At 39.1% G+C, this 24,009-nt stretch overlaps 1 protein-coding gene across 13 annotated transcripts; it reads left to right on the forward strand.

Annotated features, from left to right (window-relative positions):
- Positions 1–3,187: 3,187 nt before the first annotated feature.
- Positions 3,188–23,910, forward strand: LOC18426554 (RING/FYVE/PHD zinc finger superfamily protein). 13 transcript variants are annotated; one of them, XR_016041519.1, is made up of 9 exons: positions 3,188–3,415; positions 4,262–5,187; positions 11,087–11,439; positions 19,609–20,754; positions 20,869–21,006; positions 21,399–21,578; positions 21,973–22,267; positions 22,319–22,406; positions 23,085–23,910. XR_016041519.1 is itself a non-coding variant. In XM_020662543.2 (9 exons), exons 1-9 carry the CDS (start codon positions 3,390–3,392, stop codon positions 23,433–23,435), a joined length of 3,504 nt encoding a protein of 1,167 aa, XP_020518202.1. In that variant the 5' UTR covers positions 3,188–3,389; the 3' UTR covers positions 23,436–23,910. The 13 variants fall into 13 exon arrangements, 8 of the variants coding, with proteins under 8 accessions (XP_020518202.1, XP_088704213.1, XP_088704211.1 ...); XM_020662543.2 differs by having other exon boundaries at positions 21,955–22,267; positions 22,336–22,406; XM_088848087.1 differs by having other exon boundaries at positions 22,336–22,406.
- The last annotated feature ends 99 nt before the right edge of the window (positions 23,911–24,009 follow it).

The raw sequence follows: 24,009 nt of genomic DNA on the forward strand, positions 1-24,009 counted from the left end.
TCTTTATTTCCTTTATTTTATTCATCCTATTTATTTTATTTTACTTTGCTTTATTTTATTTACCTCATTTATTTTATTTTATTCCACTTCATTTTATTTACCCCTTTTATATTATTCCCATTACCTCATCCTATTTTATTTTAATTATTTGTTTCACTTTATTTCATTTACCTCTTTTATTTTATTTACCCTATTTTATTTTATTTCTTTTTCTTTTATCCCTTTTATTTTATTTTCCTTTACTTCATTTTATTTTAATTTATTCATTTTTATGTCGTTCCATCTTCTAATCTTATTTTATTTTAATTCGTCTCTCTCATTTTTATTTCACCTCATTTTCCATCATCCTTATTTCATCATCAGTTTTATTTCACCTTCGTCTCTTTTGGAAGATCTAGCGAGAGTCAAGTTAGTCTTCACTTCCCCTCTTTCTCTTCTTTGCTTGTTTGACCAGAGGGCAGGCTAAACCTTGTGCTGCCATGTCAGTCTTGTCGTTGAGTAGTTTAGTCGCCGTGCCAGTCTGAGTTACCATGTCCATCTAACTGCCGCGTCTAACTAGCCGTTACGCCAGACTAGCTGTCGTGTCAGTCTTGTCGTCGAGCAGTATTGCCGCCATGCCGATCTGAGTTACCGTACCAGTCTTGCTGCCACATCAGACTAGCCATCGTGCTAGGCTGGTGTTGGTTATGTCATCAAGTAGTATTGCTGCCGTGCCGTTCTGAGTTACTGTGCCCGTCTTCCTACCACGTCAAATCAGTCACCATACTGGTCTAGCCACTGTGCCAGCCTAGCCGTCCGGTCGAACTTCTTCTCTCATTTTCACTTCTTTTATCTCTTTATAGCAAGGTGGGGTCCTATGACCCACATCTCTATATTTTTTATATGTGTGTGTTTGCAGGAAAGGAGAAACAGGTCAAGGGAGGCAATTCCAAACCGGCCACAAGCTAGGGGGCATTTTGATGTGATCTATGAGGGCGCCCACGTGAGCTAGCCCGAGCGTGTCACAGACCCACATGAGGTAAGTCCCGCCTCATGACCCTAATTCCTCTCTCACTGGTTGGTACTCCTGCCCACATCTCCTTTATGTAGTTCCTGAGGGAGCGATCTCAGGTCCTAGGTGCATCTTGAACTCGGAACCATGCCACCATGTCATCCTGACCTGGGGGCGAGATCGAGGCACCTAACCAGCTATATGTAACACCCCAAAAAAATTTTGGTATAAAACCGGTCAGAATATACACGAACCGGTTGTTTTTCAAGCTAACTAGGCCGCTTTTACCTAACTGGACCGGTTTCTTCAAAAATGCTCAAATAATGTTAAAACATTTAAAATAACACATGTTATTTAACGGTATGCAGTTATTTATATCAGTGACTTTTATAATACGTATAAACCTTGAGTTTTTATTGGATTCCTTTTTTATTAGACTTTTTTTTTATTTTTTTAGCCTTTTTCCTTATTTTTTAGTCAATTATAGATTGAAATTATTGATATAATACTATAAAATGAAGGAATTCAATCGGAAACACACCAAAATTTGATGTTTTTTTGCCGTTATTTTCGCGTTCTTCGTGTTTTCAAATAAATCCGCCATGGTGCATGTTGTGGCCTCGTTTTTGGATTTTTATCAACAAAAACATATAGCTTTTGTTGATAATAGAGTCCATAAGTATATTCTATTGCCAATTTCATTTAAAATCAGAGAATTGGACCTCGATTTGGCTATTAGGGCTTCTACTCAGTTTTTCAAAATTGATTTCAAAAAATCCGCCATACTGCAGATTTGGCTTTGTTTTTTTAATTTTATCAATCAAAATGCGTGGTTTTTGTAGATAATAGAGTTAGTAAGTAGATTTTACTCTTAATTTCATTGAAAATATGAGATATGGGGCTCGATTTGGAGTGATTAGGGTAGCGACTCAGTTTTTTTGAACAAAGTTGAAAAAATCCGCCATACTCCAGATTATTGATTTGTTTTTTGTTTTTTATGAATCAAAATCTATGGCTTTTGTAAATAATGGAGTTAATCAAAATATTCAAGTCCTAATTTCATTGAAAAACCGAGATATGGTGCTCAATTTTGAAAGATTAGGGCATTGACTCAGTTTTTTTGAATTGTGCTAAAAAACATCCAACAATCGCTCGATTTTGTACTTGATTTGGTGACTAATTTTTACAGTTGAGATCACATGTATGAATTTCATGCGACTTGTCAGTTAGTATTTTTTTTAATATGAACTTTGAGTTGCTCAAGTATTTATTTACCACTTTATTTTGCGAAAAAAAAAATTATGCAAAAAGGTATTTTTTAAATTTGAAATAACACACTCAAAATGCATTATTTGTATATGTGATATGTTAATTAATGTGGTTATTAAAATTATTATTTGGATAAAATTATTTTTTAATAAAATTATATTTTTAATAAATATGGAAGGGTTTTTCTATTTTGTTTAATAAAATTATTTTTTGATAAAATTATTTGTTCTATTGTTCTTATATGGAAATGTAGAACAATAGCATCATCCTATCTAGATTATGGCCTCAAAGGATGCTACTTTAGTTTGCATTGTTGTAGAATAAATATTCATTGTCCTATTGTTTCCTTAACTTATTGTTATATTTTCGATCAAAAAGATCTGAAACCCTCTAATTTTAAGTTTTGGATTTGATAGCGGGCTCGAGAAAAGTGGTTATTGATACACTTTGGTCATCTACAAGTTTTTTTTCTTAAGATAAATGTAATTAATAAAATAATATACACTAAATTTATATTTTTTATTTTCTTATTTTTTGGGAATTTTTGGTCTATATATATGTAAATTTTTTTTGTCAAAGCAGTTAGTTTGATTAATCACTCGGTTAGTCAGGTTCCGATTCTAACCGCTCCAGGCCCCTCATCCGATTGACCTTTCCGATTAGATTTTGCGAACACCCGTTCAACTTGATACGACAAATAACAACCGAGATGCAGCAGAAAATTAGATTTCAACGAAGATTGTAGCCGAGATACAGCAGAAAATTAGACTCTAACCGAGATGTCTACAAAATTTATTAGAAATCAACCGAAACGTCAAAACCGAAATTTCGTCCGAAATTCAAATCGGCATTCACGTGCAAGTTCCGGACGACGTCGTCGCTCCTCCCGAGCCGAGTGTCTAACTGGATCCAAACCGGAGAAAAACCACCCTTAATCATGTTCCCAGGTTCGGAGTGGGCTAGGAGCGAGATGAGACAGGAGAGAGAAAATAACCGAGTGAGTGGATAAAATGGAGGTCGAGAGAGAGCGATTAAAACGACGCTAATTGCCTCGCGCTTTCATCTCTGTGTTTCTCTCTCTTCACTCTCCGTCTTCCGGTGGCGCTGAACCAATTTCAATGGCGTCTGCATGTTCGCTGAAAGCTTCTCAATCAGGTTAGAGTCTAATTTACTCGAGCTTCTTGTGCAGTGTTTTCTTCTAGGGCTTGGCTTTTATGGCCAGTTTTTTCATAATATTTGGACTATAAAATGATCGCCTTTTTGTTCTCCTGTTGATACACTGTAAGTGTTTCTGCTTCCCTCTTAACTCGCTTCAGTAGCAGGGCACCTACTTTATTTCTAGGGTTTGATTTCCATGACTTTGTGCTTCTTTCTTAGCCAATTTCATTGCAGGTACCTGCTTTTTTCTAGGGTTTGGTTTTCATGAGCTTTAACTTCTGTATTAGTTCATTTCAATAGTAGGCTCCTGCTTTTTCCTAGGGTTTGGTTTCTATTATCTCTTGCTTTTTTTGTTTTTTATTGGACGCATTACTATAGCAGGCACCTGCTTTTTTCTGGGGTTCGGTGGGCATGTTCTTTTGCTCTATCGAGTCATTTCAATTCCAGGCACCTTCTATTTTTCGGGGTTTGATTGCCATCCCCTTTTGCTTCATTATCATGATATTTAGGTAGCGGGCTACTGCTCTTTTCCAGGTCTTAGTTTGCATGACCTGTTTGTTTCTTCCCCCTTATTAATAACAGGCACATGGTCTCCTCTGGGATTCGGGTTCCACAAGTTTTTACCTCTATCGTAACTCATTTCAATTTCTAGCACCTGATCTTTCAAAGGGTTCTATGACCTTTTGCTTTTTTCTCAATTCACTTCAATACTAGGAACACCTACATATCACCCTAAGATCCTGCTCAAAAGCCTCGTTTTCATGAGATATCCAGTCACTTTCTCTCTCATAATCCTTGACCGTACATTATGTTCAAGTGTTTTCTTTCATGATCTGGCACTAGAATTTTGAACTTTGAGGCAAAAGCCATGAAGAGTCGATCCCATAGGCTGGTTAGTGCAGAGCAGGAGGACTGGGGTGATGGGTCATGGACTGTTGATTGTGTATGTGGCGTAAACTTTGATGATGGAGATGAGATGGTGGACTGTGATGAGTGTGGTGTATGGGTCCACACTCGATGCTCCCGCTTTGTAAAGGGTGAGACTTCATTCACCTGTGACAAATGCAAGGGCCAGAAAAATCGGAAGGAAACAGAGGAGACTGAGGTTGCTCAGCTTCTCGTTGAGCTCCCAACAAAGACAATGGGGATCGAGCCAAATTATAATCGTTCCCCTCCCTCTCGCCTATGGGTTGAGACCCCACTTGAGCAAAAGGTCCATGTACAAGGGGTACCTGGAGGTGACCCTGAGCTATTACGAGGCCTCTCTTCGGTGTTTACTTCGGAGCTTTGGAAGTGTACCGGCTATGTACCCAAAAAGTTTAATTTTCAGTATAAGGAGTTTACTTGTTGGGAAGATGGGCGTGAGCCTGATACTTTACCAGCATTTGGGTCTCAGTTAGGGTTACAATTGGGGTCCCAATTGGTTGTGAAAAAAACTGAAACCCTAAACGTGGAGGAGGATAATGAGAATCCAGTCGATAGAGGGGCAGATGTGTTGTTTTCACTCTCAAAAGAGGGGTTGGCATCTGAGAATTCAGGTAGAGAGAAGGCTTCTTCTCCAAAGGAAGTGGAGGGGGTGGATGTAAGTAGAGATTTAAAAATTTTTGTGAAGGGTGATAGGAGCAAACGTGGGCATTCATTGGGAAAGCGGCGAAGGGATGAGTTTGGAGGCTTTAAGGATGGCGGAGGCAAGAAGAAGGGGAAAGGGTTGGATGGAGAACGGGAGAACAAGAGCGCTTGCTTGCTGGAAAGAGGCACTCCATTAAGAGGTATCTTTTTTTTCTTTTGAAATTACAGATTGGGTTATTTGTTTGAATTGTGTATAGTTTTTTTCACCGTAAACATCCCCATCCCAGGGTACTGAACTAGGTGGCACAAGCTTGTTGGCTGTTTGTCGATCTCTCCAAGCACATTTTGAGCTTATTTCATGTTTTTCCTTTAGTTGTCGCTTTTAATTTTTGTTATTTAATATTTGTCCCATATAATTCTTGTATAGTTTGAAGTTTAGTTATCTGATCTCAAGTAATGCGGTTGCATGCGCAAGTACAAATTTTTATTATCAGGGATGATTATCATTTCCTGTGGTGTTTGCTCTGTATATCTATACATTTTTTTGTCTCCATAGATCTTTATGGTGAATTTTGTTGATTGGCAATCTCACACAAGTTATAGTTCAAGAATGCAAAGTGATTTTTTGAATTTTTACGAAGAGAATAAATTCAGAACAATTTTATAACCCCACAAAACACTAGGTTCAGTGATTATTGATGAAAAATAAACCACTTGGTTCGATGATCATAACCCTTGTTTATCAAAAAAGTAATCATATATCTGTGTTTATAAAAAAAAATGTAATCCTCGGTTTTGCAAAGCGACTTTCTGCTATCATACTGGCACCAGCAATTACCTTTGACCTTGAATCACTTGACAATAAATTTTTGGATGTAGTGCGATCCAAATATCTGAATGTAAATGTGGACTATAAATGCAAATTAATTTAGAATAACTGAAGTAGCTTGATTAGAAAACGAGACTTCTGGTTTAATGCATAAGCCTGAATGTCACGCTTTATGAGTGTTAGAACACCGCTTTGAGATCGGGCATTGGTATGTATACATATGTGTGCATGCATGCATGCATGCCTGCGTATGTGTGGTGAGACTGGGTATAATTATATTTTTAAATGTGAAAGGTGAGAAGAAAAACAAGAACTTTGAGCTGGGGGGCTTAGAATGAAAAAATTGTGGGGTTTTTTGGATTGACGCAAGCCTTATGTTAGCCCTAAGTAGGAGAAGAGAAATACTCTATTTCCCATCCTATCCTTAATAATTGCACTTCAAACAGGATTCTTTCGTGAACTGAAGAAGGTTATTGGAGACTCTGCTTTGTTCATTTCTATTTACTTCCGGTAGAATAAGGCTCCTAGCAGCTTGGGCTTGTTTAGTTGCTTAATGATAGTCAGTGTCATGTTTGGTAACCTTCCTTCGGTTTTGGCTGACACCATTCTTTTCACTGATGCTGATTCTAACCAACTAGAAAACATGAAGCTCATCTTGTGGTGTTTTGAGCTGTTGTAGAGACAACATGTCAATGAGTGTCTTCAAACTTGTTGTGTTGACTTGGGAATCACTTCATTCTTCTCATCTCATGGCTTGTCACAAGACTCACTTGAGTCTCACTAATTTAAGTTGACAGAGTCGATTCAGTATGATTCAGCTCCAGACCTGGCCGAGTTTCAAGATGACATATAGTTTTAAATCATTAACATTGACTCTTTTCGCAGTTTCATTATTGGAATTGGGATTCTCATGTGATGGTTAGAATCTCTCGCTTCAGTGACAGGTTACATGGCAGATTATCTGCGATCTTATATATTGGCCTTTCCTATGCATGGGAGATTCTAATGAGAATATGCGAGATTTATTGATTGAAAGATTTGGCAGTAAGATGAGCCCATAGCATGGCTTCTCTAAAGTTTTGAGAGGGCGCTTTTTTTTTCCCACATGCAATGAACTCATTAAGCTGAATAATGGTCCATTATAAAGATAATATTTTGTAGTTCTGAGCAAATGATGAAAGATATTCTGGTGACATCTTAATCTGCAACATTACTTCCCTCCACCCAAAATTCACTTTCTCTGTTGCTCTATCAGTATAAAAATGGATGAAGTACCAGAATATTCTTATAAATGTCAATATCCACCTCTATGAAGTTTACTTGTCCCCATTGGGCATTCAGTAATGACATCCTGCCTTACCCAGTTGATGGCATTAAGCACCCAGAAAAATGGTCGAATGTGCAAATGGCCTTGACTCGAGGCCTAAAAGCAAAGCTCTAGCTATGGCATCCATTGTGTTGCAAGTCCTCAGAGGGTCTACTTGATGAAGGTGTGGGACTTGTAGGAAGGTCAGTTTAGTTGGGGCCCTTTCGTCTTTGTGGGTGGTACCGATGGAGAAGTTGTTGTTGGTGATGAGTTCTGTTAATAATCATTGTTTGGAAATGTAATTCGAGTTCTCTTAAGGGCAGTGGGTACTGAAAATGCATCTCTTGGAGAAGATTCGTTACCTGAGTGATGTATCTCTTAGATGATGCATTACCTGCTAGATGAGTGAATGTTGATTGGGTAGCATCTGGATGCAACCTGGAATATACATTTCCACTGTCTGGCATGTCTGGAAGATACATTTTTTAGAATTTCTTTCTATTCAGTTTTATATTTTTACTTACTGTTGTCCTCAATCTTGTTGAGGTAATTTTCTTATTTTTTAATCAAATTATTCTCATGTGATCTTATTGTCCCTTTTTTTTAAGATCTATTTTGATGTATTTAATATGAATTTCTTTGAATTTCTCATTTATTACATTCCAGAAAAAAATAAATAACAAGTAGAATGCAAATATAATAAGCACATACTATGATCATGTTGTAGATTTTTGATATGGTTTAATAGACAGTTTCAATCTATTATCATGTCGTAGATTTTTGATATGGTTTCTTAGACAGATGCAATCTCTATTCTATAAATCATATATATAGTCATAAGTTTCAAAGAATACAAAAGAGCACCAACAGATTATATTCTTCCTTTTCACGTTTTTCTCTTCTTTCTAGAGGAAATTTTAGGTTTCTTAGAACTGGATTGTTTTCTGAAACTAGATTATTGCAGCCTAGAACATGACCAATTATCAGGAAAATGCCATGGTAACAACTTAGATCAATGGAAAGCATTTCACTATGGTAATATCAAATGACTAGTTCCAAAGATTACATATACACATTATTTTTATTGTAAAAGCTTATCAAATCAAACATATCAGATGAAATCATTGCCCATGAATCCATGGATACAAAGAAATGAGGGAATATATTCAATTTTTTATATTAAAAACAAATCAAGCAAGTTTGAGGGAGGGAGGAATGGAGGAAGCGTGAGAGGGAGGGAGATTGATTGATTTATTTCTTCATGGGCAAACAAGTAAAGTAAATCTACCTCAAGCAATGACAGTCACTGCAAGACAAAAAGAATAAAAAAATCCAGCTGCCTAAATGCCTCAATTTTGCAGTTTATCTTCTTCCTCCTCATATATGGAAGTGTTCATTGCTGCAAGAACCCTAAACCAAACAACAACAGTCTCTGCAAAACAAATTTAATAAACCAATAGAATTAGAAAAAGAAAAATATAAATAAATGTGTAATACAGTGGACGCAATTAGGAATTAGAACCAGTACATGTATTAGTTAACCAGCAAGAAATAAAGGTAAGAAAAAAGAAGAGCAGAGTATATGTAGTCATGAACCATGGAAAAAAAACTATTGCAAGAAAATAACCTAAAATGGCCGGTAAGTCAGCACAAAAACTGTCTAACAGATAACCAGCAAAAGAAAATACTTATAGCTTGTTGGCTGTGTTCTTTGAGCTGATGTCTGAAAATAGCCTGTCAAAGCAATGTCTGAAAACCCTAACTGGGTAAGGTTTCGGGTGTGAGGGAGGGAGGGAGGGTTACGGGTGTGAGAGAGTTAGAGACAGAATGGTTGAGAGGGTTTTAGGTGTGTGAGAGAATGGTTGAGAAGGTTATTATTATTAGTTATTATTATTATATTGTTGTTGTTATTATTAGTTATTATATTGTTGTTGTTCTTATTATTATTATTGTTGTTGTTGTTATTATTAATCCTTTTTAAGTTTCACATGAACTTTATTTTTTCTGGTATTTGGGCTCCTTTTCGGAGCAACAGAATTTTCTCTGTAGATGCAGTCTTTTGGCAAACCTTGTGAACTGTGGATGGGTTGTAGCATTATATCAATCTTCTTGTTTGGTTGCATATTATGTACGAGGCTATAGGGGTGAGAGTGGAGGCCCAATGTGCGAATGGTTGGCCGGTCGGAGGCCTACTGATGGAATGAAAGTCCATAATAACATGTAGTGAAGCTTTTCAGTGTTAGGGAAGTTTGGAGGTTTCTTACAATGTGCATGTTTACGATTTAATTTGGGATGAACTCCATTTTGGAACCTGAGTGTGGCTCTTGTGATTGGTCATAACTAGTTTTGGGTTTAGTGCAACAGAATATGCATTGGTGCGATCAATATGAAGTGATGAAGCAGATGATAGGGGTCTTCTGTGTAGGATTAGGGCTACAGTAGATTTCTTATGTTAACCTAGTGGGATATCCGCTTTTCTGCAACAACGTTCAAACAAGCTAGTAGAGTCCTGAGATGTCTGCTCGCAATGTACATAGAGATAGACATAGAATTGCTTCCCGGTGTGGGTATTGATTGGGTTAATCTTCTGTTTATGTAAGTTGGTCCTTGTATTGTGTCCATTGTATTCCTTTGTAATTTGGCATTGGAAGCTCCTTATTGCAATAACAACCCAGTTTTATGACATCAAATTTCTGTAGTTATTTCTTCTCTGAAGATTACATAATACCTACATGTAACCTTTTTCTCATTAGCTAAAAAGGTTCTTGATGTGTGCTAATGATACATTAGGGACTTCAAACACTGGCAGAGATAGAATGTTCTTCTTTGTTTTCAAGTAATCATGGCTACAACTGAAGTTAATTATCCTCGTAAGTTTACTGGTGTTTCAACAAGGACTTACATTTACCCCACTCTCCAGTACCCCTCTCCTCTCTCTCCCTTCCTCTTCTCCTCTGTCTCCCTAACCCCCTTGGCTCTTCTCCTTCTTCTGCGCCCCACAAGCGTTTTCTTTCTCTTTTCTCCCCTTTCCCTCCCTTTACCCCTTCCTCCCCTTCATCCATTTCCCACCTCTTTTCTCCCCTTCACCCATTTTCCCACCTCTTTTCTCCCCTCCACACCTTCCCCACACCCTCACTTCCTCTTTTCTTCGCTCTCTGTCCCTCTCACTCTTTTGGAAAAGTATAAAGAAAAAAAGAAAAAGGAATATAGGAAAAAGGTGAGAACAAAAATTTTTTTTTTGAGAGAGGAAATGTTGGATGTGCTTGATAACTGTGCTTTCTCTCCATCCCTTTCTTTCCTTCTTTTTCTTATCGCTCCATCCCCTCTACCAAAACTCTCCCTCTTGTTTCTCTTTTTATTTCTCTCTTCCCTTCCCTCTTTCTGCTTTTCCTTCGTCTGCCCTTCACCCTAATTCTACCTCTTGTTTCCTGAAAGAGTGTACAGCCATTAGGTTTCCTTTGCTCTTGGCCTCTTTTCGAGTTAACTCACCATTTAATGGTGTGGTTGTTGGCTGGAAATTTGATGGCGTTATGGTGGAGCCACAATATATCAAAGTTCCGATATATAGGTCAAACATATCTTTTGAAGTTAATTGTACTTCTCAATAAGGCCTGTGCATAGTTATACTAAAAACATAAGGCCTGTGCATAGTTATGCTCTATTGGAGCAATACCGTGTTTTTCTTGAGTTTTCATGTTTGAATATGCTTTATTGGAGTGACAGAGCAGTTCCGTGGATATTTCATGCTATCTGGCTTCTTGATTATTTTTGTATGTCAATTGCTAAACTTCATGAAAACGTAGATATTTGATAATTTTTTCTTTACCTTTTTTTTTCTTCTTAAAATAATGTCAACGTAACGTCCTAGACTCCCTTCCCACTGTTAACACTTCCATTAAAAATAAATAAAATCTTTACCTTATGTTTTTCTTTCTTTAATTAAGTTTTTTCCAAATATTCTTAGCCTCAGGTTCTACCCCTATTCATAGCTCACAGAAACAGGAGTTATGTACTGGAGATTTCGAGGTTGCAAAATTGGAGCTCCAAGACTCAAGGAGTGAAATAAAGCAAGAAATGGATGTATTGGAGCCTGATAAAGATGGTGTTCACGGCAATCGTGTGCCGCAAGAGACAGTCAATAAGCCTAAACACATTTTAGTTATTAAGTCAGTTCCTGCAGGCTTCCCTAATGAAATGGATGACCAGAGCCATGCATCAGAACCGCCTTTAAATTTGGAGGCTGCCCCTACGAATAATGCTCCCATCGCAGTGCAATTATACAAACATGATTCTACAGTAGGTTCAATGAAAGAAGAGGTATGCTTTTGTGTAAATGCAGTTTTTTTTTTTCTTTTCTGAAATGTTTACTTCATTTTAGCTTTTGGAATTTGCTCTTTCTATTTTTTTTAAAATTGTTTTACTCTTTCTGTATTCTTTAAGTGGACAGATAGTGTTTTGTGCTTTGACAGCTCTTGTAAATTTTACGTTCTTGAATGCTTTGACAAAACTTGTCAGAGAAAATAAAGAGTAACAACTTTTGCAAGGAAATAGGATGGTTACATTGAAAGTGATCGTGAGTCTCTTTGTTTCTTTTTTTTTGGGGGAGAATTAAAGTAAGTTAAAGACAAGAAAAACAATCCGAGCAATTGCTATGTGATTGCCTACACGGTTTTGGTGACCACATTTAGATAAAAGGAGAAGCAGCAAACTTTGGCATGACAGTCGAATGTAGACCATTAATGTAACTGATTTGTGATTGGACAAAAGACCAGCACTTTTCTCTCTACACACATATAATGTAACAGTTGAGTTTCTTGGAATTGTACTCCTTATAGTAGACACATGCATTTCCTTGTGATATTTACTCAATAAGGTACTTAAAGAAGATTGAGTTATGCATTATAAAGGGCTAGTTTGAAATAAATAAATTCTAGAAAGTAGGTCGACAATATGATTTGTGATCTTATGAAATCTCTTTGGCAGATCAGGCCTTTGGCTTGAGTTGTGGTCCACCAATTCGAGTGACCAGTGAAAAAAATTTATGACAATGAACAAATTTTATAGAATTTATGACAAGTAAAAATATATGAAGAACTATTTTAAAAGATAAAATTTAAATGTACTGATACATTTTGTGAATGTGGATTTTTGTTCTTTTTGCTTCCAAGTTTTCCTCGTATCATTATTATTCAATTAATGTAATCATGAATATTAGTTGTATGTGTGCAACATGCTCAATTGTGAGTTCGGAAGATGTTGGTTGGGCTAAAAGGATGCTTTAAGAAGAATTATTTGTCCTGGTTGACCTGCAATCTGAGCCACTTCTGAAACCAGTTCCTCTAGTTGATTGATGCAAGTACATGAAACCAGTGAATCACCAAGAAAAATATAACACCTGTAGTTGATATGTGAGCTTTCAGACAACCGGCAGTCCGATTCAGCAAATGCAACTAGCTAAAGATAAAGAGGATGATTAGATTAAGTTGACATGACCAGGTGTGCATTAGATATATTGAATGATGTGATGAACAACAACCATAGAGCTAGGCGAGGAGATTTAACAAACTAGCTAAAAGATTGGACTGCATAACTGATATTTGGCCCGGTAATAGTGAGATAGCACTCCACGAACCAACTCCTGGTATGGAATTGGATCAGATAATGGGTTTCCATCTAGTGTAGATAGCTGAATGTTAATTTTTGTTGGGGCCTCTAACAACTTGGAGTCAGCAAGATGGGATCAAGGGAGAAGATAACCAGAATATTGCGTGATCCTTCGAGCATAGCGAGTAATCTCAAACCAAGAAAATACAGTGAATGTCCCATGTCTGTCAGCTGAAACTGCTGCTTTAAATGTCCAATATGAAAAATTGTGTGTCCTCACTTGTGAGAACACTGTCATTAGCATTGGGCATATTTGGGTGGCATTTAATTCACAGATGCATGATTTTATATGCTGGGCCCACTTAAAAGAGTGTTTGTTGTGGGGGCCGATATTGCATCTTATGAAACAACACGAGTTATAGTAAAGTTTGATAATGAGAGCAATTATTTTACTGTACCTTTGTGTGGCTTTTAGCTACAAGCCAAGCTTTATATCTCTGATGCTTTCATCTGGTAAAGTTACGATTGTAATTATACTTAGAGACAATGGCATTCTTCTCAGACATCCATAGCATGCTTCCGATAGTTGAGTTTCACGACTTCTTTATAATTACTATGTTAAAAATATAATATAAGTAGACATTTCAAAAAACATATAATATAAGTAGACATTTCAAAAAAAATATAATATAAGTAGCAGCACCAAAAAAGATAAAAATAATATAAGTAGTACCTGTTGCATGATAACAAAGAGTTGTGGACATAAAATCATAAAGCACGTATTCTACTAGACTTGAGAACGAGATAGTTAGAACTTAGAAGGAACAGAAACCTTTTGTCGATGTCGCCACTCACTAGTCCCAATCATAGAGTTTAATACAAGAACTAGAGACATGAGGGGTTGGAGGTTCAGGAAACTGAAATGAATGACTGAGTTGGAAACCTTTGAATACTTCAAGGAAAAGATTCCTTCAAAGAGAGAAACTGCCTTGGAATATACAATTTATCAGATTTTGGATCATAGTGACTCTTTGGGTAGTGCCATATCCTAGGAAAACCCATTGAAAGTGTTGATCTCTGAGTTTGTTTCTTGCTAAATAACTCAACTGATAACAATGCTAGGCTTGAAGCCAAAACCATATTTCATTATGTTTTATCAATGAATCTCTAGCAAATACAGTCAAATATGCATCTTTGGAATTGATACACTGCTGGCGATCCATCTTACTATAAAATAAAGATCGGTTTTTGTTCACCATTTAAATCTCTAGATCGAAGAAGCAAGAATATTGATTATGCATTACGAGCCAGAGTATCATTTACCGTAGCAGTCTGAACTGTTAATATAGAAGTCATTTTCGAAGTTTCTGTAGCAGTCTCTGTAGCTGTTAATGTAGGGATTACTGCTGCACACAGTACATGCGTTTGTACAGTCATACAGTCACCCAAAACCCTAAATTTCTTGAAGGTTTCTACTTCTTCTTGAATCTGACAACATTTTGTTTTGGGGCATTTAAAGGAGATTATAGTTCCAATATGAAACAACTTTATGAGTCTATCTCAACCACGATGACCTAGACACCTATCTCGGAGATGCCATGCATGGAGAGAGTGAGGTGTTACAGCTGCAAGTGATGAAGTACTAACGGGATCCAAAAGTAATTTAGGGAGAAGAATTCACCCACTCTATGGTAGAATATGATTCGTGTAACTGACTGCAAATAGTTGGGATAAGACTCGGATAATGATGATGATTAGCTGTGATTGACTGCAAATAGTTGGGACAAGTGCTTGGAGAACTTGCTGAAGTGCCTCAATTTATAGAGGCCAAGATGTGAGAAATAATGTGGATCCTTCACTGAATATGGTGCACCTTGGATAATCTAATGGTATAACTCCTCAGGGTTCTTACCATTTGGTTTAACTATAGGAATTTCAGATGATTCCATGTTTTTAATGCCAAAACAAACTTAGTTTATGCCTTGAACCATGGAAATAAATTGATTTATAATTTATGGATATTCGGGAGTCTGGATTTTGGTATGTAAAGCCCAGATTTTTGTGAAATTCCTTCAATTTTTCAATGGTAACTCTTTCATTGCTTTTGTCAAAATTGGTAAGTTCAATATTGTCATTGGCATAATTGATCCTATTTATGTTAAACTACAAATATGTCCTCATTACTAGAACCAACTAACTACTAATGATGGTTTTGAGCTTCCTTCCATTCTAGTATGTCTGCGTCATTGGAGGGACTTTCTCCATGAGTGCAATATTGTCGATTGGAGCTTACTCGACCTCTTCCAAATGTCATTGAAGATTAGGGGTGGTAGCAGGTTGGGCCCGCCTTGGCCCTAGTCCCAAGGCTAGCTCGGGCCAGAGATTAGGGTTGGCAATGGACTAGGCCACAGAGGTCTTGGCCCTGTCAAGGCTGGGTCAAGGCTCGGCAGGCAAAGCCAAATACAATCCAAGGAAAAAGTATAATGGAAGAAGAGGTAGGAATAAAGGGCCGGGGTGGCCCTGTCGTGGCCCTCGCATAGGCTTGACTTGGCTTGGCCCTTGAGCCGTGGTAGCCTGATCCTTGGGCCACGTCTTGTGGCCAAGTCCTAGTCTTTTAGGTTCGGGCTGCTTGGCCAACATGTCTATTGAAGATGTTGATTACATGCTAAGGGCAGGAGATGCCTTTTTACGCAAGGGCTCAAAATGCATTGTGTTAAGGGGGGAGGGAGGCTCGCATCCTAGTGATTCCAGTTTGGAATCACGATTCCATGTTTCTGTGATGAATTGCTACAAATATACCGGCAACATTGGAGGGAGTTGTCAAGGTTCCTTAATGAAAAAGTGGTAAAGGAAGACCGACCCAACAACTATAGATGCCCTACCTTCTACCTGAACCGGCTACCCGACCCTAAGACTAACACAACTTTTAGAGCTGCGATGGAGAGAGAAGGCATGCAACTGGAAGTTGCTGACGACACTACTTGTCTTTTTGAACATCCAGAAGAATGAAGAAGAGGGGCCTCCACCGAGTTGGATCAGGAGAAGAGGAATTCAAACCCTTAAATTGTGGTTTTGGAGATCATTGTTCTACCATTGGAATTGTGATTCGACATTGTTTGGATATTGTTCCAATGTCTTTGGACTCTAGGGTCCACCTTACCAAATTTTGCAATAGATAGGTATCCACAATTGTGTTCAACGAATATGAGAACTTGCATCCACTTTTAGGAATAGCTTGGAAATTTTGAAACTGGCATGAATCTCAATTCCACATACGTCAGAAACTGGATTCCAGATATGTTGGAATCTCGATTCCAAACTTGTGTGAATATCGGTTCCACATATGTTGGAAACTCGATTCCTAAGATTTCAAATCTCGATTCCTTGGGGGTGGATTCCAAGGAGGTCGGAATCTTAATTCTAAAGACGTTAGAATCTTGATTCCATATGTGGCGGAATCTCAATTCCATTTTGGTCACTTCTTGATTCCCAAAAAATAGGAATCTTACTCCCTGCGTTTCCTATTGTATGGATGTTGATTACGAAAACAAGAATCTTCTAGCCAGTTGCGATTCCGCGATTTCGATTCCTAAAGCGATTCGGGTTCCTATAGCCTTTTCCAATAACTATGGGATAGATGCTTACTTGAGTCCCCTGCTTGGAGGCCAAATTCATGGGTACACACTCTTGCACCCTCCCAAAACCCACCTCGGACCCTAAACCTATTATGTTAGACACCAATTGCTTACTCATACCCAATAAACCTTTTAGATTTGAGTTATATTGGTTGGAGGAAGCCAAATTCTCACAGAAATTTCAATAATGGTGGTCTTTCTATATTCTCCGTGGGTAGGTGGGTTCCGGTTGACCAAAAAACTTCAACTCCTGAAAGCCTCCTCAAACAACGGGAAAAAAAAAAACCTTGCCAGGCAACTATAGAGGTCTCATCCTATCCCATAAATACAATTTCAAACTCTGGAGTATGCTAAGAAAGAGAATCTGCGAGAGCAAACTTTCTAACTGTCTATAATCAAGAAGAAATTTACTGGTTCAGAGCTCTAGGGTCAAATGGATCAAGGTAGGAGACAGGAACATGGCTTTCTTATAGAAGATCACTAGCTCTTGAAGGAGTGGAGACTCTAACACAACAGTGGGGATCATACCTTTACACCCAATAGTCATACTTAAAGAGGAAAGAGAAGAGTTATGAGGTTGGAGAGAGAGAGAGAGAGAGAGAGAGAGATTTGCAGAGGAGAGAAGAGACATCAATGTTGAGAGGGGGAGAGAGGAGGAGAGAGGAACAATATCGAGAGAGGAGAGAGGGAGGGAAGATATTGAGAGGCAGTCCTGGTGTTTCAGCTTTGGGTGGTTGAGATGGGCAACTACCTGATTTGATCATCTTAGGGTGAAGCCATCACTTTGATGACAAGGATGAGTAGATATGGAGTGTAGTTTGCTGAGATCTTGTGGGATGACCATTGATGGGGTAAATTTGTGGAGACCATCCAAAACAGTGTGTGATGGATCTCTGCATATCATGGTAACCCTGGATCATCAGGTAGATCCACTTTTGATTGTCCACTTACAAGGTTCTTTAGAGCATCTCGGCCGTTGACTATGTTGGGGATGGAGGTTGAAAATTGGGGCTTCAGCAACAGTTAAGGGCAGCTTCTGGAATAGTGCAACTCCTTGGGGTTAAATGAGGTTATTGATTCAGACAGTGGGACTTATGCGGCATGTGCATGGCGGAGGATGAGTTCATGGTGGGAGTTGGACAAATATTAGAGGCCCTTGTAGACTTGGACATATCCCCACCTTGAAAAGACATGGTCTGGAATGGGCTACACTAGGGGCTGACATCTAAGCCGTTCATCGAGTTGTGCGGTGTGGGGAACTTCTACACTGATTTGAAATATGAATTATGTGACCTGGCTCCACCTGGAAAATGGATGGAGGAGACTTATTAACAGCTGATTGTGTGGCATCGAATATGGCATGATGGACCGTTGGATTAGGATTGTCTTGGATTAGTGTTCGGGATGAGTTCACTGCCAAACCTGGGTCTGTTGAGGTTTAGAGGTAGGATCCCTAGTTTTCGAAACAAGATTGCCAGATGTTTTATGGTGGGAACCATCGATCTCTTTACTTGACAGTTGATGGGATCTTTGTCCCTGTGTGCATTACTTGATTGTGGGGGATAGAGATGGGTAGTTTTGATATTAGGGCGAGATATTTGGTTCCAAACATCATACTCAATATGAGTGTGGCTTATGGTGAGAGGTTTGTCATGCTTGACTAGGGTCTATCACTTAGTAGCATCAACAAATTGATTGTGGGGATGATTCCTTTTTGGCTTTCCCGGCCGACTGTGTGCTCCCTCGATTATGTTTCCTGCTGACTAAGCCTTTCACCCCTCCAGACTAACTTTGCCTTTGTTAGTGTAATCCTGACCTTTATCCACATCTGTATGCTCCATATCAAGCTCCCTAACATGGCAATACTTCTAGCTCCTGTGGCCTCCATATCCAGGGAGCCCTTTTCTTCAATAATGATCCTTGCCAGGAAATAGGCTCTCCACACCATGATGTATATCAGCAGCAAGTTTGGAGACAATTTCCAACAAGGATATGGATAGTTCCCAAGGGGAAAGTTCCAAGAGCATTCCAGTTACTTCTGATGAAACTGTTACCCATGTCTTCGATCTCCTCCAACAATTTTGTGTGTCAGGCTGCTGGGGAAAACCTTTAACCTGAATCCAGAGGCGATATTTTTTGACAGCTCCTGAGCTTGGATTCCATTGAGAAATTTTTTTAGCTGCACCTCTGAATCTTTCTCGTGTCTGTTGTAAGGCATTTCTGGCTCTGTCTTGTGATGGAAATGAGAATAAGAACTTGTCATGTCAACAGCATTGCATTTGGGATATTTCCAAATAGCTTTACCCCATTCCGTGATTCCGCACACAGGTGTCTTGGGGGAAAGAACTTGCCCACTAGGCAGTCTTGGAATTGTGCTCTCATTTCAGCTGTTACAGCCATATCAACACTAATGTACCAGGTTCTTCTCTCTCTCTCTCGCTCTCTCTCTTCTCTCTTTGTTTTTTGGGGTGGTGGGGTGGGGCGTGTGGTTGGGTTGGGGGGTGAATATGAGGGCATGTGGCTAGGCTAGACTGGAAGTAAGCTCCAGTTGATTTGGACCAGGCATCCTTCTGGATTTTTGTGGGGCTTTTCTGAGCCAATATGTGACCTGGGGTGGTGGAGCTATTGGATGGAGTTTGTTTGTTATATCTTTAGAATTAAAACCAATCCTAGAGTAAGATGGGCTCATGCAAGGATTTCTGGTTAGAGATGGACTCAGCTTTTGGAATCATAAAAATGGAAAAAATTTGGGGTGCTCAGGTGTGCCCATACGCATGAATAAAGTTCTCATGTTTGCATTTCAGTCTCTGTATTCATCCACTCTCTGATGATCAAATTGCCTACGGTTATTTTATTGTTGCAAATCTTAGATCACATGTAGATCTATTTAGGCAAAGTTTTTGATAAACAAAGTTATATTTAGGAGTGTACCTGCAGATTTAGGCTCTTACAAACGTGTTTTTAAAAACTTAATGTGCGTGTGATTCTTTCACTTGTGTGGGTCAATCTAATGATACTTACCATCCATGTAGCATGAGTGCACATTTTTTTGGAGAGAAAAATATCTTGTTCCATATTTCTTAAATGCATTTAATTATGAAAGCCATTTATCTTGAGGCACTAGATGTTGCTGCATTTCTCTGAGTATGTGAAATTATCGTGGCCTATAATCGTGATGTAGTTAGCAGATGAGCCCTTCAGTTATCACATCCTTATTTGTAAGGTAATTCTTTTGCATGTTTGCCAGGATATGAAGCCAGCTGTTGATAGTTTAGACCCACTTGTATACAAAATTCATCATAACAGGTGCTCAAATAAAGATTTTTCTAATAGTGATTCTTCCAATGTTCAAATCGATTCTCAGACATCGACACCTTCTTTTGAAGGTCAAGTAATGACTGTCCCTCATGGGCCAATGATACTTGTGCCTCAAGACTCTAATGGAGTTGTTGCTGTTGGTTCTCTTAGTAAAGCTGAGAATGACCAATCTACAAAGATGCCACCATCACCTTCTTCCAATTGTGAGATAAAGCTGGAAGAACACTCCAAAACAATGTTTCAGAAGCCTAGCGAGACTGCAGGGTCTGTGATTCAGAACCTACCCACCATCGTTTATGGTGCTGAAAACTTGACTGCTAAGTTCTCGCCTGACCATTTAAACCCTCCTAAGGGACCTCTTGGGTTGGCAATGGAAAACCTTAGCATGACCTCTGCAAGCAGGTTACCTGAAGATAGGAAGCTTGAAGATGTTTCAATAGAGGTTCAAGCAGTGGGTCAAGGCCAAAAATCTCCAGATAGGGCACTGTCTACACCTATTGAAGCCCACCCACCCCGACAAGAATCTGAAGAACCATTGGGGTTGATACGCTCACAGTCGCCAACACTGCAAGAGAACTCTTCACAACATAGAGACAGTGCAAAATCAGTATTGGGGTTGATTCACTCGCAATCCTCTACACCGCATGATAGCTTAATACAACATAGATATCGTGCACAACATGATGCAGGTTCATCCAAGTTGGTGCGGTTGAAGTCAAGTCCTCCTGCCCCTAGTTCTCACAATAAGCCAGTTGGGGGTGTCGCAAAGAACTTAGTTTCTGGTCCCACTTCCAAATCTTCTTTGGGTGCATCCAAAGTAAGGGTTTCCAATAAATCTTCTCCATCAGGTACTTTTAGATCATCAGACGGGCCTGCACCGTTATCAAAACCACCTCATTTGTCCAAGCTACGAGCGAGATTGATCTCGTCAGATGTGCCCAAGGATGATGACAACAGGCAATCTCCAATAGCAGCTACAAAACAGGTAGCCAAAAATGCTGAGTATATGACATCACATACAAAACCTGGGGCTTATGCCTCAGCTTCTGGGTGCAATCTGGATGGAAAGGAGCAGGTCAGCTCTTCATCTTATAAAGCATCTACACAGAATGCTTCTACATCTTCAGGCTCTGGGGAGCTTGCTGTTGCATCCCCATCTCAGAATTCTACATCACAATGTGACAAGCAGGTGAGTTCGGCTTCATATCAGAAAGGCGAAAAGCCAAATCAACCGGGTTCTCAGACAATAACGAAGGCATCAAACCCCTTGCCACCGATGCATCCTCCCCCTCCTGCCGGTGTCATTGCAGCATTAAGTGATGAAGAGGTAATTTACTCAGGAAAAACACAAAACAATTCTTGTGTGTGTGTGCGTGTTTAGAGGAGTGGGGAGATGGGATTAGGTATGGTAATACATTTCAATAAATTAATAGGAAAATCATAGTCCATTGGTTCATCACCATCGCTAACTATTGAAAATTTTAAATGATAAATGATAACGAAAAGGGACTGAGCCACCATGGGATCATGTCCTGTTCAGTGTGTCACACTCTTTCTGCATCCCATGTCCATTTCAATTGACAGTGATGGCCCAATGGATTATGATTCTTCTCATATCGAAAAAGGTAGGTGAATTGTAGCAACATGATTCATTGGATTATTTTTTCTTTCTGAATAGGATGCATTTGATTTTATTGTTTGTAAATGAACTTTTGGCAGCTTGCTTTACTGTTGCATCAAGAACTGAATAGCTCGCCTAGAGTTCCTCGGGTGCCACGTATGCGCCATGGAGGTGGTATTCCACAGTTGGCTTCTCAAACTACTACTTCAGGCATGTCTGTTAAAAGACATTCTACGTCTGCACCTTCCACTTCTAATGCAATGAAGGACCAAACTTCGGTAATTAGTCTCATTGTTTTATTGGGAAATACCAAGATGTACCTGGAACACCTGCATAGATCATGTAGATGTCTCAGAAACTTGCATCATCATCGGCACAGTACCTAGACATATGAATGTTTAAGGACTATCTTACCCCTGCTACCTTTTTTTCTCTCGCTTTTCTGATCTTTGAAACACTGAGTTGGCATAAAATAGTAGCTTGTCTTGCTGTTTCAAGTGCTTGTATGTACTCATCAAATACATCAAGTTTCTAGACCCTATGCATTATGTTCTATGCCGGTGTTGGAATTACGTTCATATTCTATATTGCTTTGTCCATAAACAGACTTTAAATGAGCTTTGCCTTCGTATTCAAGTTTACCATAGGCTTCAGGTGACGCTTCTGTTTCAGGCATTTAGGAGAAGAGGCAAAGAAGACACAAGCAAAGATAGCTCTCGCAACATTCGTGAGCCATTAGAGGAAATAAAAAGGACAGATAAGTTACCACCTGATGAAAGAAGACATGACCCAGGCATTAAAACAGAGGATACAAAGAGGAGGGAATCACCCACTGCTTCATCCACTTGCCACTCATCCTCTATCGATGCAAATGACCAAAGTCATCCTTCTATTTGTAGCGTGCCTGGGGACTTCTCTGATGATAATGTCAGTGCACTTGTGGGGAACAAAGCTCACGCCCTACCAGGTAAACCCAGATGAGATATTTCTACAGCAGGTCCCTGTATATTTGATTAAGCGGTCCGTCCTTTTCAGGCATAAGCGATGGAATCCTGAATAAGACTACACGCATTTCATATGAAGACATCTGCAATGCGGCCCTCACGGTATGCTCAAACCCATTTAAAGGGAGAAGTTGGCATTGTTCTGATTATTAGGTTGGTTAGGATCGTGTTTTAATTCGTTGATAGGGGCAGTTTTGTCATTTTTGAGGGGCTACGGTGTAACTGATAAGAGCTGACATACTGTTGGCATATGACCCAAATTTCTTTGATGCTTTGATGCCAGTTGGGCCGATGTCTAGTATAACAGCCTTTTTCTGTCCCTGACTCTAGAAAATGTTGAATGACTCGAAACAATAATTTGATTTGAAATGAAAAGACAGGGCCCCTCCTATTCCTAAAATGGTATTCACAATAATAGGGTTATCATGTAGTGAACATCCTAACAAGCTAATTATCCCTTAAAACACACACACACACACATTTATAGAGGGAATGATTAGGTAGAACTGATTATAGACCCCAGATCAGCACCTTTCAATCCATGGATTAATAGTTTGGAAGAAGATAGGGATGTCAGACATGTGTCAAATCATGTTCTGGTGGGTCCCACCCTCCAACATTATACATCCATAGGTCGTGAGGGATTTACTGTAACCTAATAGGATCCTGTTTACCTAACATTTCTACACAAAAGAGTGAGAGAGAGAGAGAGAGAGAGAGAGAGAGAGCTGGGGGTGCCCTAAACTGATGAACTCCCCCAAACTGATGAACTCTTTTCAGACAAATTTGACCAGGAAGAAGCGTAAAGTTTACTCCTCTACAATTGGATCTGATAATGAAGAATGCGAGGGGCACAGGGTTTTAAATCTTCGTGATGACAAGCATGAACACAAGCTACCTGGGACTCACACACGAAATGTCCCCAGAGGTAAGCGCCGGCAGAGTGGGCGACTGATTCGCCGAGGCAAAGGCCTTTTGAAGACTGGACACTCAAACAAGACAAGCACAACAGATGAGGAATATGAACCATTTTGTCCTTCAAGCGAGGCAACTGAAAGCATGTCCAATGAGGAGAATGTTGGGGGTATTGCAAGCAGTGCTATGTCTTGTTCAGATGAGATTGAGTCTTGATATGGTTCTCATGGTGATATCCGAATGTCTCCTTTTAGTGTGATTTGCTTAGTGCAATGGAGTTTCAAAGACCCATCTAACTATGGATCCTGGACATGAATTGAGATATCAGTGCATGAAGCTTTGAGCATATAAACCGTTGCAAGGTCCTTCGAAGGTTATGATCACAAGGTTCAACTTGTGGTGCTCTTAGGAACTCTCTAAGGCAACATGATGACATGAGTGTATTTGTTGGAGCGTATCTGTAACCTCCTACCACTTCATTGGTTGTGTTTGTTGCTCAAAAGCAAGAGTTATGGCTTGGATGGGCAACGTGAGTTGAATGGGAGTTGTCGGAGTTGATTTGAGGGATCATGCTGTAAAATAGTTGTATAGTAGTTCAAAATAAAAAAGTAAAGTTGCTTTAGTGTGATTACAATGAAAAAATATAGAGCACGTTTCGTCATTCAATGGCAAATTTGAGCTCATTCATAAATGCTTGTAACTGGTGTTTATGTTGCCTTAGTTTTTTTTGTGTTAGCGGGCCATTCGGTCATTAACCTAGTTAAACCCATCATAAAACAGAAATAAAAAC

The sequence above is a fragment of the Amborella trichopoda genome, chromosome 9, assembly GCF_054954075.1.
Source record: "Amborella trichopoda isolate Santa Cruz 75 chromosome 9, AtrichopodaSantaCruz75HAP2 v2.0, whole genome shotgun sequence".
Taxonomy (NCBI): Eukaryota; Viridiplantae; Streptophyta; class Magnoliopsida; order Amborellales; family Amborellaceae; genus Amborella; species Amborella trichopoda.